Raw genomic sequence first — 19,436 nt, forward strand, 5'->3', positions numbered from 1 at the left:
GATGGATGGGCGGCGCAGACACGATGGGCCGAAGGGCCTCTTTCTGTGCTGTAAAACTCTGACTCTATGACTCTATAAATAGAGTCTAGAACCAGGGGTCACAGTCTCAAAATAAGGGGGTCGGCCATTTAGGACCGAGATGATGAGAAATGTCTTCACTCAGAGGGTGGTGAATATTTGGAATTCTCTACCCCAGCGGGCTGTGGAGGCTCCGTTGTTGAGTATATTCAAGACAGCGATCGATAGATTTTTGGGTATTAAGGGAATCAAGCGATATGGGGATAGTGCTGGAAGGTGGAGTTGAGGCTGAAGATCAGCCATGATCTTATTGAATGGTGGAGCAGGCTCGAGGGGCCGTGTGGCAATGTTCCTGTTGAGCTGCACGAGCTCGGCGGCTTTTAAATGGAAAAACCGTGCATGTGCAGAAATTTGAATGGTCCGCGCACCCAAAAAATAATTAGCGTGGACATTGCTGTATGGCCTACACCTGCTCCTAATTCTTGTGTTCTTCTGTTCTTGGGCGTGGCCAGTTCTGATGGGAAGGTCCCACCTGCTGACTATGCTGCTGTGAAATTTGTTTCTCTGACTGACTGTATCCATCGAGATCGTTTACTTTGTATATCTTGCCTGATTGTAGCTTAAAGCAGTTCAAACTATTGACTTCACTTAATAATCTAGCTTTGCAGTGACCCAGGTTTTGAGTCCAGTGCTAGGCTGTGCACCAACTTGCTCTTTTTCCATGAGTTCTGTTGATTCTTTTTCTCGTTTTTTCCTTTTTACAGTCGTGTTGGTTTTTATGTGAACACATTCCAAAGTATAGCTGGTCTGGAAGAGACGTTTCATAAAGAAATGGGCAAGGTATGAGGTGATGTTTTGGATTCTAGTGTTTTGAAAGCGCATGTGTGTGTTTTCTTAAAAGCCGTGAGTGACTAAATGTAAACAAAACCTTGACCAGCACACTCCACTTCTAGATAATCTGAAGTGTTGTGCTGATATCCTGAGCTGAATATTTTTTGCCTCTATTAGTTTATGTTTTCATTGATGAAGTTGCAAAGACCTTGCATGACATCACCATAATGAAGGGTAGGGTAGACAAAGGAACCTAGGAACAGGGGTAGGCTATTTAACCTGTTCCGCCATTCAATGAGATCGTGGCTGATCTGTGACCTAACTTCATATACCTGCCTTTGGCCCATATCCCTTAATATCTTTGGTTAACAAAAATCTATCAGTCTCCAATTTAAAATTAACAATTGATCTAGCATCAATTGACGTTTGTGGAAGAGAGTTCCAAACTTCTACCACCCTTTGTGTAGTGTTTCCTAATTTCACTCCTGAAAAGCCTGGCTCTAATTTTTAGGCTGTGCCCCTCCCCTAGTCCTAGACTCCCCAACCAGCAGAAATAGTTTCTCTTTATCTACCCTATCAGTTCCCCTTAATATCTTAAACTTCAATGAAATCACCCCTTAACCTTCTAAATTCCAGGGAATACAACCCTAGTTTGTGTAATCTCTCCTCTCCTCGTAATTTAATTCTTGGTGTTCAGGTATCAGTCCATGACATTTTAATCTATATAAATGGACTCCCAAGCCTCTTTGGACCTCCGCTGTTTCTAGCTTTTCACCATTTAGAAAGTACTCTGATCTATCCTGTTCAGGTCCATGGTAAATGTTAAAAACATTTTTTTTTTTTAAGTAGTGGTTAGTGGATCCCAAGCTTTGATTTAAAATCCTGTTGGATATACTGTCGGAGGATGAGTAGGCTGAGGGGAAAGCAAGGCCATTTTGAGATTCTTGGAAAGTATGAGTTAGAATAGAGGATGTTACGATGAACCTTGATTTTAATGCTATGTAGACTGGAGGAGTAGAACAGGAAAACATTTGCAGGGCTACGGGGAAAGAGCAGGGGAGTGGGTCTAATTGGAGAGCTCTTTCAAAGAGCCGGCACCGGCATGATGGGCCAAACGGCCTCCTTCTGTCCTGTATCATTCTATGATTCTAATATAGAATGGCTTATCCGGAGCTCAAGAGCAAAATTCAGAAGGAGTAATGAGCCTTAGGCAGCACCAAGTTAAAATTGGAGACCAGAAATGTATTTTCAATTTGGTCATCCTTTTTTAAGATGTTTGAAATGTATTTATTGAAGGAAATGATGCTGTAGGGATACACTGGCAAAGTCATGTGTTTGCATGAATGGGACGGTTACACAATAGCAAGTAATCCCAGTGTGATTGGGCAGCCTCCCAATAGTTGAGGGCCGCATTTCTTGCCTGATTTGATTCATTTTTTTACAAAAAATTGAGCTACAGTTGCACAGAGATGGCAGTACCCATTATCCTGAATAGGAAGGATGACCGTTCGATGATTTGTGTGATCCTAGTGTGAGGAAAATTCCGCTCGCTCTCGCTCTCGCAAATTTCCCCCCTGCCCCCACCACTGCTAATCCTCAGCTGTTAAGATCACTGCTGTAGGGAAGTGTAGAACTCAGGCCAATAGACTCCTCTTGGAGTTGCTGTTTTTTTTTCCTCGCTCTCTCTTTCTCTCCCCTCTTTCTTTCTCACATTCTCCTTTTTTGCTCTCTCCGCCCGCTCGCTCTCTCCTCCTCTTTCTCTCCTCCCGTGCTAGATTAAAGTTCCAATGTAAATTTACAGCACAGAAACAGGCCATTTGGCCCAACTGGTCTGTGCCGGTGTTTATGCTCCACACGAGCCTCCTCCCACCCCTCTTCATCTCTTCCCCCATCGACATATCCTTCTATTCCTTTCTCCCTCATGTTTATCTATGCTGGTCACCTCAACCACTCCCTGTGGTAACAAGTTCCACATTCTAACCACTCTGGGTAAAGAAGGTTCTCATGAATTCCCGATTGAATTTTTAAAATTATCTTTTGTTGCTGGCCTCTTGTTGAGATGCTCTCCATCCTGATCCAGTGGTGTTGATTTTTTTTGTGTGTGTTCCTCCACAGCTGAACCAAAATCTCGGTGGTGCAATGAACCAGCTGGAACAGCAACACGTGGGCAAGGCCTTACCGGTCAAGGGAGCACCAAGGTTGGTTTATTTAAAAAAAAAAAAAAAAAAAAATAAAAAAAAAAAAAAAAATAATAATAAACTGGAGATGTGAAGTTAGTTTAGAAATCTGATTTCATTGACATTTGGTGTGAAGATTTCTTTGGAATATTTTTTATATTTTGAAACATTTTTGGAATATTTTTTATATTTTGAAACATTTTTGAAAATATTAACGGGTGGTCTCTTGGCTCAGTTGCTAAACTTGCCGTCTGGCCCGTGCTGAGGTAGCTGGTCTCCCCTGCAGACACTCCACACTTGGTCCCAGTGTTCTGCATGTGGAACAGGTGGATTTGATACCTGGTTGCCACTCCAGGTAACTTGTCAAATGGAAGAAAGACTTGCATCTTTCAGGAGTCCCAAAGCGCTTTACAACCAATGAGGTACTTTTTGAAGTCTAGCCACTGTTGTAAAGTGGGAAATGCGGCAGGTCCCACAGACTGCTGTGTGATGATGATGACTGGATAATCTGTTTTTTTTGGTTGTGGGATAAATATTGGCCAGGACACTGGGGAGAACTCCCCTAATCATCATCAAAATAGTGCCGTGGGATCTTTTACCCCCACCTGAAAGGGCTGGTGGGGGCCAACATTTCATTCGAAAGACGGGCTATAAAGTGCATTGGGACATCCTGATGTTGTGAAAGTCGCTATATAAATGGAAGTCTTTCCAGTGGGGGGGGCCTCGATAGCTGGCTGCTGGGATATTTGAGAGTGACTAGTGTTTGCGGGCACAGAAGGAGGCCATTTGGCCCATTATGTCTGTGCCAGAAACTTGGCTGTTTTTTGTTGAAGGGGCAATTGGGGGGGGAGATGGTGAGTGAGTAAATAGATAGCACCTGGCTTCCTCTTGCTCCTTCTGTTGGCAGTATAGGAAGACCAGCCAGCAAGAGGGCAAGTCCTAGTCATAAACCTCTGTCTGCTCTGACAATCCTGGTTGTAGCTCCATCAGCCCAGGCTGTTTCTATCACGGTAGATAATTGTGGACAAATGCATAAAAGCGCTCTTTTTTTTTGCACTGTTCTAAGGAAGTGCTTCTTCAGCAATAAGGATAGATTCTATAATTGTGTTCTAGGTCCCTGCAGTAATAATAAACATCTGTGCCATCCATATCCCTCCCTCCCTTCCTTCCTGTTTTCTAACTTAACGTTAGAATATTGCAGCTGTTTTTAACATGCTTTCTCACTTCCAGCTGATTTTAGACTTGTCTTCAATGCTTTAGGTTTGACCCTGTGTGAATTTGATTTTTGTCGTGTGAAAAGTGACCGATTTTTAAAAGTCAAACTTTAAATCCGCTCCACAGTAAATCGCTCAGTTATAACCTACCGACCTGTTTGTTTAATGCTATTAAGTTGTGATTAGTATGACCTTGCATGGCATAACAAAGCACCCCAAGGAGGGGGCTCCTGACCAAAGGCCAGTTTTCTGGAGGCATTTGGAGCTGTGGTTGATTTGTTTTTCTCTCAAGCTGTGTATGTTCGTGGCTGGAGGGGTGTCCGCATGCCTTCTGTGGAGGAAATACCTGTCGATCTTTCTTGGGCTGCACATCTCCATTTCAGAGCACGGTGCTGTGAACTTATAAAATACTGTGCCCAACTATCCTGTGATTATAAGGCTGCACATTGCTGATATAAAGCTTACCATGCTTGCGACCTCAACAATTTGAATTTACTTGTAATCATGTTTTCTCCCATTGAGAAATACAACCCCTATGATAGTGTGTGTGGTGTGCATTTTGCACAGACACTTTTCGAAATGCAAATTTGGTCATTCTCTTTCGGAAAAACCCATCACTTGGATCCAACTCCCTTCCCACCGGGAATAGAAAAATGTTATTGGTCAGGAATTGGAGCGTCTGCCTTCTCTAAAACCTTTAGGAGCCAGACTTAGTTTTGAGCTAGTTTGGTCTCCAATTTACCTGTGCATTTGTTGAGAGCAAATCCGCACGTAACCCTTCACAAGCACTGCACCCTGCAGCCTTGAATGGACACACACCTACTCTTTAGCAGCAGGCTAACTCACATAGGTGGTTTTATGCTCCTGCCCTTACAAGTGCGTCCTCTGACACTGAACCGCATCGTGGGAGATTTTACCAGTAACTTTAAATTATTTTTGAAATGTCAGTAGCGTGCTCCAACTGATCGGGTTTTCTCAAATCCTGCTGCTTCATTGTGCACGATTTGTCACATCACATCGTTCCATCAGATGTGCATCATTACTTCAGACTGCCTGCCAAGAAAGATTACATCACTGGGGCTGTAAAATGTTAGAGTTGTGGCTCATAACACGTGGTTAAAATTTGCTTGGAGTCCAAATGTTTTTGAAAACATTTTTTTTTTCTTTGCCTCAGTAAGACTACTACAGAATACAAGTTATTTATAGCCACCCTATCTACAGGAAGTTGTTGAACTGAGAAAACTAGCGGTTGGCTGGCTTATTCGCATTCTTTTTGACTTCCGCAGTGCCGATAGCCGACTGTTTGATTGCTGCTCAGTCGGCCAAATGGGGAGGAAATGGTTCTGAAAGCTACTGGGTGAGCTCTTTCAACAAGGGTCAGGGAGGCTTGCATTCACATGACAACCAGGTTGAAAGAGGCAAAAAAGAAACCGCAACTCCTGGGAATCTGAAATAAAGCAGGAAAGGCTGAAGATGCACAGCGGGTTCATCAGCATCTTGGGGGCAAGATGGGTTCATAGTTTGGTTGGGGGGGGGGAGGGAAAGCGCAACCGGGATGTTAACTTAATCTCTGTCGGGCATTGATTGACCTGCTGTGTGTTGACGTTCAACCGTTGGCCAACTTCCGTCCGTCCTATGGTTCACAACGACACGCTGAGTAAGCACGAGACGTTTGATGGTGGAGTATACGGAACAGACATTATTCACGTACAGCGCAGGCGATCGGCCTAACTGTACGCAGAGCGGCTTTGGGTTTCCAGTTCTATCTGTCGAGCCCTCCGAAGAACTGTTTGGGGGAAAAAAAACCATTTTCCTTTATTCACCACGGCCTGGAATTTGCGGTCAGTGGCGAAGCAAAGGCGTTTGCTGCTGGCCCCCGAAGAAGGGGGCCCGCGAAGACCTCTCGCGATCTCTGTGGCGAGAGAAGTTTGCCTTTTTCGATGCGCAAGTCAGACTATGTAGCATAGTGGGGAATCCTGAGTGCGATGCTGTTGTGGTGTCAACAAGCTATCCAAGCAGCCAATCACCATGCAGAATTCTCGGATGGAACCAGAAAGTGAAGTTGCTGTTATTTGGACTTTAAAAAAAAAAAAAAAATGTTACAGAGCAAAACAAAGATTGGGGCTCTCGCATGGGGGGAAAAGGTAAACCTGAATTAAAGATAAACAAATTTCTTAATTGTAATTTTTATTATAATGGAGAAATTTGACCCTGCACAAATTTAAAATGAGGTTTTCAGGGCCATAATGTTTGTCTAGCAGTCAATACGTTGTTAAAACTCTAGTTGCACCTAATCCAACAAGAGTGTCGGAGCAGTGAATGACTGGCCGCAACAATGGCTGACATCATTACTGTCGGGTAATTCCTTGCCCAAGCCCAAGCATTTTCCATATATAACACTCGGGACACCAAAAGCATGAGATAGGCCAGGCTTTCCTCTCGCGACACTTCAAAGCCATCCTGTTTATCTTGGAAAGCCTGTTGCTCCAAGATACACTCAGCGGGTCTGGCAGCATCTGTAGAGAGAGAGAGAGAAACGGAGTTAACATTTCAGGTTCTGACAGCAGGTCATCGACCTTCCTCGAGGATATCCAAGACTGCATTTCCAACACTTATTACTACGCTAATGTTCGGTTTGTGGCGGATGTTAATCCATCTTCTGGTGACACACAGCGACCAGCTCTCAATTCCACGTACTGGTAGTCTGACTAATGCCTTGTCTGAAGAGTTTTGGCAAATCCCCTTGGTTATAAATGGGTTCAAACATTGCCCGTCACATATTGACCAGATTTAACCTGGGTCATGAAGCAAACGTTTATCTTGTGTATAAAGTCTCTTCCAAAATACATAAGACCAGGAGTAGACTATTCAGCCCCTCGAGCCTGTTCTCCTCCCCCCCCCCCCCCCCCCCAACCCACCCAATCAGTTAGATCATGGGTGACCTGTACCTCCATTCCCTTTACCCACCTTTGCTTCATATCCCTAGATTTCCTTACCTAATAAAAATCTATCGATCTTAAGTCTTGAAAATTTTAATTGATTCCCAGCATCCATCCACAACCTTTCGGGAGGGAGTGTTTCAGATTGTGTTACCATTATGTGGTAGGCGGGGCGGGGGAAGTGCTTCCTGATTTCACTCCTGAACGGGCAGCCTTTGCTGCCCGGGAATGCACAATGATGCAGAGGGAAGGCGTGTTGGGAAGGCTAAGAAGTTGCTTGATGGAATCAAAGCATGAAACTTATAAAATTCTAACAGCACTAGATAGGAAGGATGTTCCTGATGGCGGGGGAGTCCAGAACTAGGGGTCACAGTCTAAGGATAAGGGGTAAGCCATTTAGGACTGAGATGAGGAATTTCTTCACCCAGAGAGTGGTGAACCTGTGGAATTCTCTACCACACAAGGCAGTTGAGGCCAATTCATTAAATATATTCAAGAAGGAGTTAGTTAAGGCTAAAGGGATATGGGGAGAAAGCAGGGACAGGGTACTGAATTTGGATGATTAGCCATGATCTCATTAAATGGCGGAGCAGGCTCGAGGGGCCGAATGGCCTACTCCTGTTCCTATCTTCTATGTTTCATCTTTGCAGCACTCTGGAAATTGGGACAATTTGCTAGTTTTCGCAGGCTACTTTTTTATTTCATTTCTTTCCTTCCCTGCCTCCCCCCACCCCCCCCCCCCCCAGCAGATTTGCCAGGAGCAATTCCATGAAGAAGAGGAAAGCAGGTAGTCAGCCTGCTCCAAGGTTTGTGCTGACGTTTGTGGTGATTTTAGTTGGAGCTAGCTGACTTGCATTGATTGCTTTCCTTCTTTTTCCCTCGCCCCCGTTACCAAAGTAGAAACCCGATTGGTCGTTCAGACTTCCTTTGTGATTCCTTCCAGAATTTTCTCTCTTTTTTGGACATTTTTTGGTAATCAGTAGCTTATTTCAGAACTTTAATGGAATTGGTGATGATCTAAATGCTGGGATGGAGGGTAAGAGGAGGATGGAGAGAACCTGGATATGGTGGGAAGACGAAATGAAACCGCACTCAAATTTCAGCTGGTCTGTCTGTGTCTGCATATTGTTTACAACATTTGCCCCCCCCCCCCCCCCGTGTCAGCTGTAGCTCAGTTGGTAGCACCCTCGCCTCTGAATCAGAAGGTTGTGGGTTTAAGTCCCACTCCAGAGACTTGAGCTCAAAAATCTCAGCTGACACTCCCAGTGCAGTGCTGAGGGAGTGCTGCACTGTCGGAGGTGCCGTCTTTCGGATGAGACGTTAAACCGAGGCCCCGGTCTGCCCTCTGGTAGACGTAAACGATCCCATGGAACTATTTCAAAGAGGAGCAGGGAGGAGTTATCCCCGGTGTCCTGGCCAATATTTATCCCTCAATCAACGTCATTAAAAACAGATTATCTGGCCCAAATCGCATTGCTGTTTGTGGGAGCTTGCTGTGCACAAATTGGCTGCCGCATTTCCTACACTACAACAGTGACTGCACTTCCAAAAAGTACTTCATTGGCTGTAAAGCAGTTTGAGGCGTCGTGAGATCGTGAAAGGTGCTAGATAAATGCAAGTCTTTTTTGTTTCTCATGGCATTACAGGATAGCACATCAATGACTGTTTCTACATTCAGCAAACTGCACTGATCTCCTGGAAGTGCTGACACGGGCCAGTTTTCTTTTTGTGCTCCTGCACACTAAACCTGCACCGTCCTTGCTGTTGAATTGACTGAAGTCCTTTTTTAAAAAAAAAAAAAAGTGACTGACTGGGCCCTGCCTAGTGTTGCTTTCAGTAAGCGTTTTGCCAGCTCTGTTCTTATTAACCTAACTTGTGGGTGATCATCTCCATTAGGAGTCATTTGAGGGCGGCAGCTCCTCCGGCTGATTTCAGGCGGTGCTTTTGGGAAACCTCCCTGTAAACTAGCAGTTTCATAGCGTTGTTTCTGGCATTACAACGGAGATTTTAAGAGAAGGCTTTTCATGAATCTCCCCCACTTCAATTCTTTTACTTTTGTTAATTTTGGCCAGCTTCAGCCTGGTGCCCTTTACCAGCATCACTAAAGAGATGATCAGGTCTCGATCACATTGCTGTTTGTGGGAGCTTGCTGTGCGCAAATTGGTTGCTGCGTTTCCTACATCACAAAAGTGACTGCACTTCAAAAGTATTTAATTGGCTGTAAAGCGCTCTGGGACATCCTGAGGTCGTGAAAGGAGCTATATAAATGCGCTTGCTTGCTTTTTTCTCTCTTTTCCCCACCCCAACTCCAAAGGGGGAATCCTGAGCATACGATGCGGAGTGTTGCATTTACAGAACCTAATGAAATGCACTCTTGCTCTCCTTCCTTTCCTCCAAGTCTTTATCAGGATCAGCCTGTAAAGCCAATGTACTCTCCTGGAACCACAGTACATTGGTGTGCCTGTGCGTGCGTGGGAAGGTCTGGGCACCTGAATCGCGTCAAGTCAGTGCGGCTGGGCATTTCTTCCGCTGTGTGGCTGCTATCTAGAGTGTTTCCACCTCCACTTCCTCCTTGCACAAGTGCTATTAACCTTTCTCAATAAGATGGTGATTTAAGATGCTATTAAGCAAAGTACCTGTAATTGGTTTAAATGACCTGTCGAAGCCAACCAGCCTACGGTATTATGTACGTCATCATCTCTTAGACTGAAGTTGAAAATCAGACAAGAGCTAACGGGGCTTGGGCTTGATGCTGTATCTGGTTTCGAGAGAGAGAAGTTCTTGCATCTCCTTCTCCTTTTTACGTTTGGACTCCAGAACCTGTGTCTCAGTGCGATGGGCTATATTCTTGTATAGAGCCCCATAAAGAGCAAATGGGAATGGGGCTGGTTACATTACTAAAGCAGCTCCTTTTAAACTGACGGCAGAACTGTTGACCTAGGTTTTAGTGATCTCGTCCCCTACAACCCTCCAACAACTCTGCCCCTCCAACTCTGGCCTCTTGCACATTGCCCCTACTCCCCACCAACTGGCGACTGTGCCTTAAGCCACCTAGGCCCTAAGCTCTAGAATTCACTCCGTAAACCTCTCCGCCTCTACCTAGTGTCAGCTGTGGCTCGGTGGGTAGCACTCTCGCCTCTGAGTCAGAAGGTTGTGGGTTGAAGTCCCACTTCGGGGACTTGAGCACAAACATCTAGGCTGACACTGCAGTGTGCTACTGAGGGAGTGCGGCACTGTTGGCGGTGCCGTCTTTCGGATAAGACAGAGGCCCCCTCTACCCTCTTGGATGGATATAACAGATCGCAGGGCACTATTTTGAGGAAGAGCAGGGGGGAGTTATCCCCGGTGTCCTGGGCTAATATTTATCCCTCAATCAACATCACTAAAACAGATTATCTGGTCATTGTCACATTGCTGTTTGTGGGAGCTTGCTGTGTGCAATTTGGCTGCCACATTTCCTACATTACAACAGTGACTACAAAAAAAAATGACTTAATTGGCTGTAAAACGTCCTGAGGTCATGAAAGGTGCTTCTGGAAATGCAAGTCTTTCTTTATATATCTCTCTCCTTTTAAGACACTCCTTTTAAAATCTACCATTTTGACCAAACAGCTGGCCACCTTTCCTTCAACTTTGTGTCAGTTTTTGTCTGATTTATGCTCCTGGGAATTTGTAACTACGTTAAAGGCGCTGCATAAATGCAAGTTGCGGTTGGTCCTTGGACCCTGGGCGTGCTTACAGTATGGAAGGCAGCTGACTAAGGGAAGCCGGGAACACTTGCAGTCGGCCGCACTCCTAGTGTAAGGGCATCTTAATTCTGTCATCCGAAACTTTCTTGAGAAGCGCAGGTCCCCAGTAATGCTCGTCTCTTCTCTGCACAAGCCTGCCACTCCCTTAGCTCACTGGTCGGAGCCCAGCTGTTTTTGATGATTCCGGTTTCTCTTGTATACTAGCACTTCATCCAGTAACGTTTTTAACGGGAGGACAAAGGGGGAAGAGTTTGGCAAATTTCATAAGTCTCTCTTTGAACTGCTGCAAGTATTGATTTCCAACTGTACATAAATATTTATGGCCTGCAAAATGCATAAATCTAGCTGTGCATGTGAGCAACATAACGCTTTCACCCCCTCGCCCCCCTCCCCCATAATCTCAAACTAAATGTTTGTCTTATTGTTTCTTTGTACATGTGAAACTCCATAACATCGCCCAACTCTGCCCCTGCCTCCGCTCATCTGCTGAAACCATCATCCACGCCATTGCTACCTCTAGACTTGACTATTCCAACGCTCTCTTGGCCGGCCTCCCACTTTGCACCCTCCGTAAACTTGAGCTCATCCAAAACTCTGCTGCTCGAATCCAAACTTGCACCAAGTCCCGCTCACCCAGCACCCCTGTGCTCGTTGACCTACATTGGCTCCAAGTCTGGCAACGCCTCAATTTTAAAATTTTTACCTTTTTTTGTTTTCAAATCCCTCTATGGCCTCTTCCCCTCCCTATCTCTCTCATCTCCTCCAGCCCCACAACCCTTCGAGATCTCTGCGCTCATCCAATTCATCATTCCGCCATTGGTGGCCGTGCCTTTAGCTACCCAGGCCCTAAGCTCTGGAATTCCCTCCCTAAACCTTTCCACCTCTCTACCTCTCTCCTTTTACGATGGTCTTTAAAACCTACCTCTCTGACCAAGCTTTTGGTCATTTGTCCAACTATCTCCAAATGTGGCTCGGTGTCCGATTTTGTTAGCGCTCCTGAGAAAGTGCCTTGGGACGGTAAAGGAGCTATATAAATGCAAGTTATTGGGCCAGAAATTCGGGCCCCCACGGGTGAGTACGCGCTGGGTATTCGCGCGTAGGCCCAACGAAAGTGCCGGTTTCATGCATGCACTGCGCATGCGCGGGAAACCGGAACTTCCGTTCCCTTAAAGGAAGGGGTTCACAGGTCGAATGCGTGCGCCGGAGAGGCAGCGCATACGCCCAGAACTTCCGGTTTTTTTTGCAGCTTTCTTCAGGAGGGTAAGTCTCCAGGAGCTACGCTTGTAAAAAGCAGTCGCAAGGCCTGCTTTTAACAAGGTAAGTGGTGAATTAAGTTAAATTAAAACATTTTTTCCACAGGTTTATTATTTTTAAATACTTTAAAGAAAGGTAAGTTTATTTTTAGCCCCGTTAGAAACTGTAATTCATTTTTTCAAAAATTTTAAATTATTGTTTAAAAGTTATTATGTAATTTATAGTTATTTTAAAAATGTGATTTAAAAAAAAAAAAACATTTATTAGAAGTTTGTGATGTTTTGGGGCTGAATTGTATTCATAGATTTGACAGGTCTTCCTGTCAAACCTATGAATAGAGATTCCCTGCTACGATTGACTCTCCATGGCCCACGTGAATCCAGGGGACGCTTCGAACTAACTGCGCCCCTGGGATACACGAGCACTGCGCGCCGGCAGTTGGAGGAGGCCCAGGATCGGAATCCCACGCGGGCCCACAGCTCAACGGCTGGCGCGCTAGGTAAGTGCAGGTCGAGGGCTTGCACCCGCGGGAAGCCTCCAACCCGAATTTCTGGGCCACTGTTGTATATGTAGTTATAGTTTCCACTTGGCGAATCCAAAACTAGGGGTCATAAATAAATCCAGTAAAGATTTCAGGAGGAATCTCTTTAGCCAGAGAGCGGTGAGCTCGTGGAACTCGCTACCACATGGAGCAATGTGAGAAGTCTCACAACACCAGGTTATAGTCCAACAGCTTTTTTTGAAATCACAAGCTTTCGGAGTGCAGCTCCTTCGCCAGGTGAAGTGAAGAGATGCATATAGACACAGTGTATATATAGTCAGAGAACACTGCCAGATGAATACAGGTAAAATTTCTAACTGCCCTTTATCACACCTCGGCAGAGAGATAATCACAGCAATCAAAGGTGTGAATGGTGTCCAAACAGGTCAGTCAGGAAAACATTACATCAAAGAACAATGAGGTGGGGTCACAAGGGGTCAAATGTTGCAGACGCTGGGGTCTGTATGAAAAACAAAGAACAAGCAAAAAAAAATGTTTTTTGCTGGAAATCACAGCAGGTCCGGCTGCATCTGTGTAGAGAGAACAAGCCAACGACGACTCGAGTCTGGATGACTCTACGTCAGGTGGGGTTACATGTAGCGTGACATGAACCCAAGATCCCGGTTGAGGCCGTCCTCATGAGTGCGGGTCTTGGCTATCAGTTTCTGCTCGACGATTTTGCATTGTCGTGTGTCTTGAAGGCCGCCTTGGAGAATGCTTACCCGAAGATCGGAGGCTGAATGTCCTTGACTGCTGAAGTGTTCCCCGACTGGGAGGGAACACTCCTGCCTGGTGATTGTTGTGCGGTGTCCGTTCATCCGTTGTCGCAGTGTCTGCATGGTCTCGCCGATGTACCATGCTCCGGGGCAGTTGAGGTGAATAGCCTAAACTTAAGAGAGAAACTAGGGAAGTACATGAGAAAGGAATAGAAGGATGTGCTGATGTCCTGAGGCAATGAAAGGCGCTATATAAATACCAATTTGTTTCTATTGCTATTCTGTTGAGCATTACACTGAATTTTAAGGAGTTTGTGTTTGTGTTCTATCGACAGTATCCTCGTGAAACCAGAGAAGCCTGCGTCACCACCGGTGGAAGAGTCTCCTCCCGCCAGTCCCATGGTAAAGAGCGACAACCATGTACCTGCTGCTGCTTCTCCCACACCACAGGCCCCTCCTATACCAAAGTCACCATCTCAGGTAACGTCATTTGCCACTGGGAGAAGCGTTTCATCAGTTGTCCTTCTGCGTGTCCTACAGGAAGAATGCAGACCGTTTTCCTTCAGTTCCGTGCGTTGACATTCATAGGATGGCAGCGGTTGGGGAAACGGTGCGGAATTCTGGGGGGCCGGCGGAATGTTTTGCAGCCGTAACGAGGGAGCATTTGAACTCTGCTCCTCGTGGTAAATGTTCGGGATTCGCTCTAAACCGGTCTGTGCACGGCCAGCGACCTGTGCCTCCCCATTCGTTAGCCTTTTGTTGACCGTACTTGCAATGCTAAACGTAACTCCAGATCTGGTCGATGGGGAACCTACTGTCGTCGTAGAGTGGGTAGAATTCTGCCCAACCAGTTGCATGCCGGGTTGAGCTTTTAGCCGGTGAGAGTTGCATGTAAAATTCGGGAGAGTTTTAACTGAAATATTCCCACGCCACACTTCATTCAATCGTCTCCATTTTCTGGAAAATTATTGCGTGACTTTTTAAAAAAAGTTAATGCCACTCTCGCTGCTAAGGTAGCTAAAGCGACCTGGAGTTCTCCATCCCAAAGGCCTGTGGATGCTGAATCGTTGAGTATATTCAAGGCTGTTGTATATTTTTGGACTCTAGGGGAATCAAGGGATATGGAGATCAGAAAGAAAGCCAGACTTGGATTTATCCAGCGCCATTCATGACCACCGGACGTCTCCAAGCGCTTTACAGCCAATGAAGTATTTTTGAAGTGTAGTCACTGTTGCAATGTAAGAAATGCGGCAGCCAATTTGCGCACAGCAAGCTCCCACAAACAGCCATGCGATAATGACCAAATCATCTGTTTTTTGTTATGTTGATTGAGGGTTAAATATTGGCCAGGACTTCTTTGAAATCGTGCCGCGGGATCTTTTACGTCCACCTGAGAGCAGATGGGACCTCGGTTTAATGCCTCATTTGAAAGATGGCACCTCCGACAGCGCAGCACTCCCTCAGCACTGCACTGGAGTGTCAGCCTAGATTTTTGTGCTCCAGTCCCTGGAGTGGAACTTGAACCCACAACCTTCTGACTCCGAGGCGAGAGTGCGACCCACTGAGCCACAGCTGACCGTGGGGAAAGTGGAGTTGAGGTCAAAGATCAGCCATGATCTTGAATGGCAGAGCAGGCTCGAGGGGCCGTATGGCCTACTCCTGCTCCTAATTCTTATCTTATGTTTGCAAGGAACTTAAAGCATTCGATGACAATTCAGTGATTTTTGTCATAACTGTGAAAGTAGAGAAGGTGGGGCTGAATGAGGGGCCATAAATACAAGATAGTCACCAATAAATCCAATAAGGAATTCGGGAGGAACTTCTTTACCCAGAGAGTGCTGAGAATGTAGGCTAGGTACATTCCAATAAGAAGGAAAGGCAGGGGAACCAAACCCCAGGGCTCCTTGCATGACGAGGGAGATAGAGAGTATGATGCATGTCGGGTGAATTCTTCAAGGGAGCACCAGGCCAAATGCAATAAGTTGGGAGGGGAAGTGAAGAGGAAAATAAGACTAGTAAAGAGAGAATATGAGAATAGAATGGTGGTTAACATAAAAGGGAACCCAAAAATCTTCTACCGGCATGTAAGCGGGTAGTAAGAGGCAGGGTGGGGCCTATTAGGGACAAAGGAGGTGATATATGCTTAGAGGTGCAGGGCAAGGCTAGAATACTCAGAGTACTTTGTATCGGTGTTTACTAAGGAAGGGGATGCTGACAAAATATCGGTAGAAGCGGAGATAGTAGAGGTAATGGATCGGGTGAAAATTGATAGGCAGGATGTGCTGGAAAGGCTGGGTATGCTTCGAGTGGACAACTCACCTGGTCCAGATGGCTTGCATCACAGGTTGCAAAGGGAATTGGGGGAGGAGATGGCGGAAGGGTTTGCCATAATCTTCCAATCTTCCCTGGATGTGGGGGAGGTGCCAGAGGATTAGAAAGTGGCAAATGTGACGCCCTTGTTCAAGAAAGGATGTAAGGACAATCCTAGTAACTACAGGCCGGTCAGTTTAACATCAGTGGTGGGTAAAGTTTTAGAAAAATAATCAGGGAAAAAATTAACAGGCACTTGGAGAAGTTTAAGTTAATTAAGGAGAGCCAGCACGGATTTGTAAAAGGCAGATCTTGTTTGACTAATCTAATTGAATTTTTTGATGAAGTAACAGGGAAGATTGATTAAGGGAATGCAATGGATGTTGTCTATATGGATAAATGGATTTTAAGAAAGCGTTTGACAAAGTATTACATAAAAGGCTAGTTAACAAAATTGAGGCTCATGGAATAGGTGGGTCAGTGGCAGCTTGGATAAGAAATTGGCTTAAGGACAGAAAACAGTGAGTTGTGGTAAATGGTTGTTTTACAGACTGGAGGATGGTAGACAGTGGTGTTCCCCAAGGGTCAGTGCTGGGGCCACTGCTTTTTTTGATGTATATAAATGACTTGGATATTGGAATACAGAGTAGAATTTCTAAGTTTGCCGATGATACCAAACTTGGGGGTGTGGCAAACAGTGAGGATGATACCAATCAACTGCAACAGGACATAGATAGGCTAACAGAATGGGCAGACAAGTGGCAGATGGAATTTAATTGAGATGTGTGAGGTGATGCATTTTGGCAGAAGGGATAGGGAGAGGCAATAAAGACTTAATGGAACAGTTCTAAAGAGTGTGCAGGGACAGAGGGACCTGGGGGTTCATGTGCATAGATCTTTGAAGGTGGCGGGACATATTGAGAGTAGTTAGCAAAGCATATGGGATCTTGGGCTTCATAAATAGCGGTATTGAGTACAAAAGCAGGGAAGTTATGCTGATGGGACTTAAGGCGGATAAATCCCCCGGACCTGATGGCCTACATCCTAGGGTCTTGAGAGAAGTGGTGGTAGGGATTGTGGATGCATTGGTGATCATTTTCCAGAACTCCCTGGACTCCGGAAAGGTCCCGGCAGATTGGAAAACTGCTAATGTAACACCCTTATTTAAGAAGGGAAGTAGACAAAAAGCTGGAAACTATAGACCAGTTAGCCTAACATCTGTGGTTGGCAAAATGTTGGAGTCCATTATTAAGGAAACAGTAACAGAGCATTTGGATAAACATAATTTAATAGGACCGAGTCAGCATGGTTTTACGAAGGGGAAGTCATGTTTGACAAATTTGCTTGAATTCTTTGAGGATGTAACATACAGGGTGGATAAAGGGGAACCAGTGGATGTAGTGTATTTGGACTTCCAAAAGGCATTTGACAAGGTTCCACACAAAAGATTACTGATCAAGATAAAAAATCACGGGATTTGGGGTAATATACTGGCATGGGTGGAAGATTGGCTATCTAACAGAAAACAAAGAGTTGGGATAAATGGTTCGTTCTCAGGCTGGCAATCAGTAACTAGTGGTGTTCCGCAGGGGTCAGTGCTGGGACCCCAACTCTTTACAATCTATATTAACGATTTGGAGGAAGGGACCGAGTGCAACATATCCAAGTTTGCCGACGATACAAAGATGGGAGGGAAAGCAGTGAGTGAGGAGGACATAAAAAAACCTGCAAAAGGACATAGACAGGCTAAGTGAGTGGGCAGAGATTTGGCAGATGCAATATAATGTTGGAAAGTGTGAGGTTATGCACTTTGGCAGAAAAAAATCAAAGAGCAAGTTATTATCTAAATGGAGAGAAACTGCAAAGTGCTACAGTACAAAGGGATCTGGGGGTCCTGGTGCATGAAACACAAAAAGTTAGTATGCAGGTGCAGCAGGTGATCAGGAAGGCCAATGGAATCTTGGCTTTTATTGCAAGGGGGATGGAGTATAAAAACAGGGAAGTCTTGCTGCAGTTATACAGGGTATTGGTGAGGCCACACCTGGAATATTGCGTGCAGTTTTGGTTTCCATAACTGCTCTTGAGGTGGTTCAGAGAAGGTTCACTCGGTTGATTCCAGAGATGAGGGGGTTGACGTATGAGGAAAGGATGAGTAGGTTGGGCCTCTACTCATTGGAGTTCAGAAGAATGAGAGGCGATCTTATCGAAACATATAAGATTGTGAGGGGGCTTGATCGGGTAGATGCGGTGAGGATGTGTCCACTGATGGGTGAGACTAGAACTAGGGGGCATAATCTTAGAATAAGGGGCTGCCCTTTCAAAACTGAGATGAGGAGAAACTTCTTCACTCAGAGGGTAGTAAATCTATGGAATTTGCTACCCCAGAGAGCTGTGGAAGCTGCAACATTAAATAAATTTAAAATGGAGATAGACATTTTCCTAGCAGATAAGGGAATTAGGGGTTACGGGGAGAGGGCAGGGAAGTGGACGTGAGTCTAGATTCAGATCAGTGATTGAATGGCGGAGCAGGCCCGAGGGGCCGTATGGCCTACTCCTGCGCCTATTATGTTCTTATGAACTTTTATAAAGCGCTGGTTAGGCCACAACTGGAGTATTGCGTCCAGTTCTGGTCACCACACTTTAGGAAGGGTGTGAAGGTCCTTGAGCGGATGCAGAGGAGATTTACCAGAATGGTTCCAGGGATGAGAGATTTTAGCTACAAGGTTAGGTTGGAGAAGCTGGGGTTGTTCTCCTTGGAGCAGAAGAGGTTGAGGGGAGATTTGATCGAGGTGTATAAGATTATGACGGGTTTGGATAGGCTAGATGGGGAAAGGCTGTTCCCACTCGTTGATGGTACAAGGACTAGGGGACTCCGATTTAAGGTTTTGGGCAAGAGATACAGGGGATGTGATGAAGAACATTTTTACGCGGCGAGTGGTAATGACCTGGAACTCGCTGCCGACGCGGGTGGTGGAAGCGGAGACACTCAATGACTTCAAAAGGAAATTGGATAGGCACTTGAGGGAAATAAACTTGCAGGGCTACGGGCGATAGAGCGGGGGAATGGGACTGACTGGATTGCTCCACAGAGAGCCGGCATGGACTCGATGGGCTGAATGCCCTCCCTCTGTGCCGTTATGACGCTGACCCTGAGAATGTGGAACTCGCTAGCACAAGGCAATTAACATAGATGGCATTTAAGAAGAAGCTGGATAAGTACATGAGGGAGAAAGGGATTGATATACCTATCAATTCGTCCAATAAAAAGCGACGAGTTAGGAACGTAACTAAAGGTTTTTATTGACTAAACAACAGAGCCCACCCTCGTGGGTGATCGGGTCCAACAAGGAGGAATACCAGCCAGTCGACTACCTTCATACCTGGGCAGGTAGGTGGAGCCATGGGCGGAGTCGGAGGTGGTCAGCCCAGGTATAACAGCGCGACAAGAGGCGACCTCGTATAGTGATACAACAGTGAGAACGGTGATAACAATACAACAGTGATAACTATAGTGTAACGATAGTGAACGATAAAAGTGGTTTACCACATTCACCCCTTGTTTAGATTTGAGTCCGGCGGGGTGAAGTGTACTACCAGTTCTGGTATGTCAGTCTGTCCGGAGGCCTCGTAAGCCTCTCCGATCGTCGCAGCGGCGGTGCTGCATTATCCGGTGTTAGTGCTGGTGTC

At 45.7% G+C, this 19,436-nt stretch overlaps 1 protein-coding gene across 9 annotated transcripts in view; it reads left to right on the forward strand.

Annotated features, from left to right (window-relative positions):
* The window catches only part of LOC147120673 (myc box-dependent-interacting protein 1-like), a 185,797-nt gene that overhangs the window by 115,141 nt on the left and 51,220 nt on the right, over window positions 1–19,436 (forward strand). For all 9 annotated transcript variants that reach the window (XM_085986849.1, XM_085986850.1, XM_085986854.1 and 6 more), the window contains 3 exons: window positions 783–858; window positions 2,965–3,047; window positions 13,775–13,919. In XM_085986849.1, coding sequence (XP_085842975.1) covers window positions 783–858; window positions 2,965–3,047; window positions 13,775–13,919 — 304 coding nt within the window. The remainder of the gene's footprint in view (window positions 1–782; window positions 859–2,964; window positions 3,048–13,774; window positions 13,920–19,436) is intronic.

Source organism: Somniosus microcephalus, chromosome 4, assembly GCF_052327205.1.
Source record: "Somniosus microcephalus isolate GS21.2 chromosome 4, FLI_Smic_1.0, whole genome shotgun sequence".
In the NCBI taxonomy this organism is placed as follows: domain Eukaryota; kingdom Metazoa; phylum Chordata; class Chondrichthyes; order Squaliformes; family Somniosidae; genus Somniosus; species Somniosus microcephalus.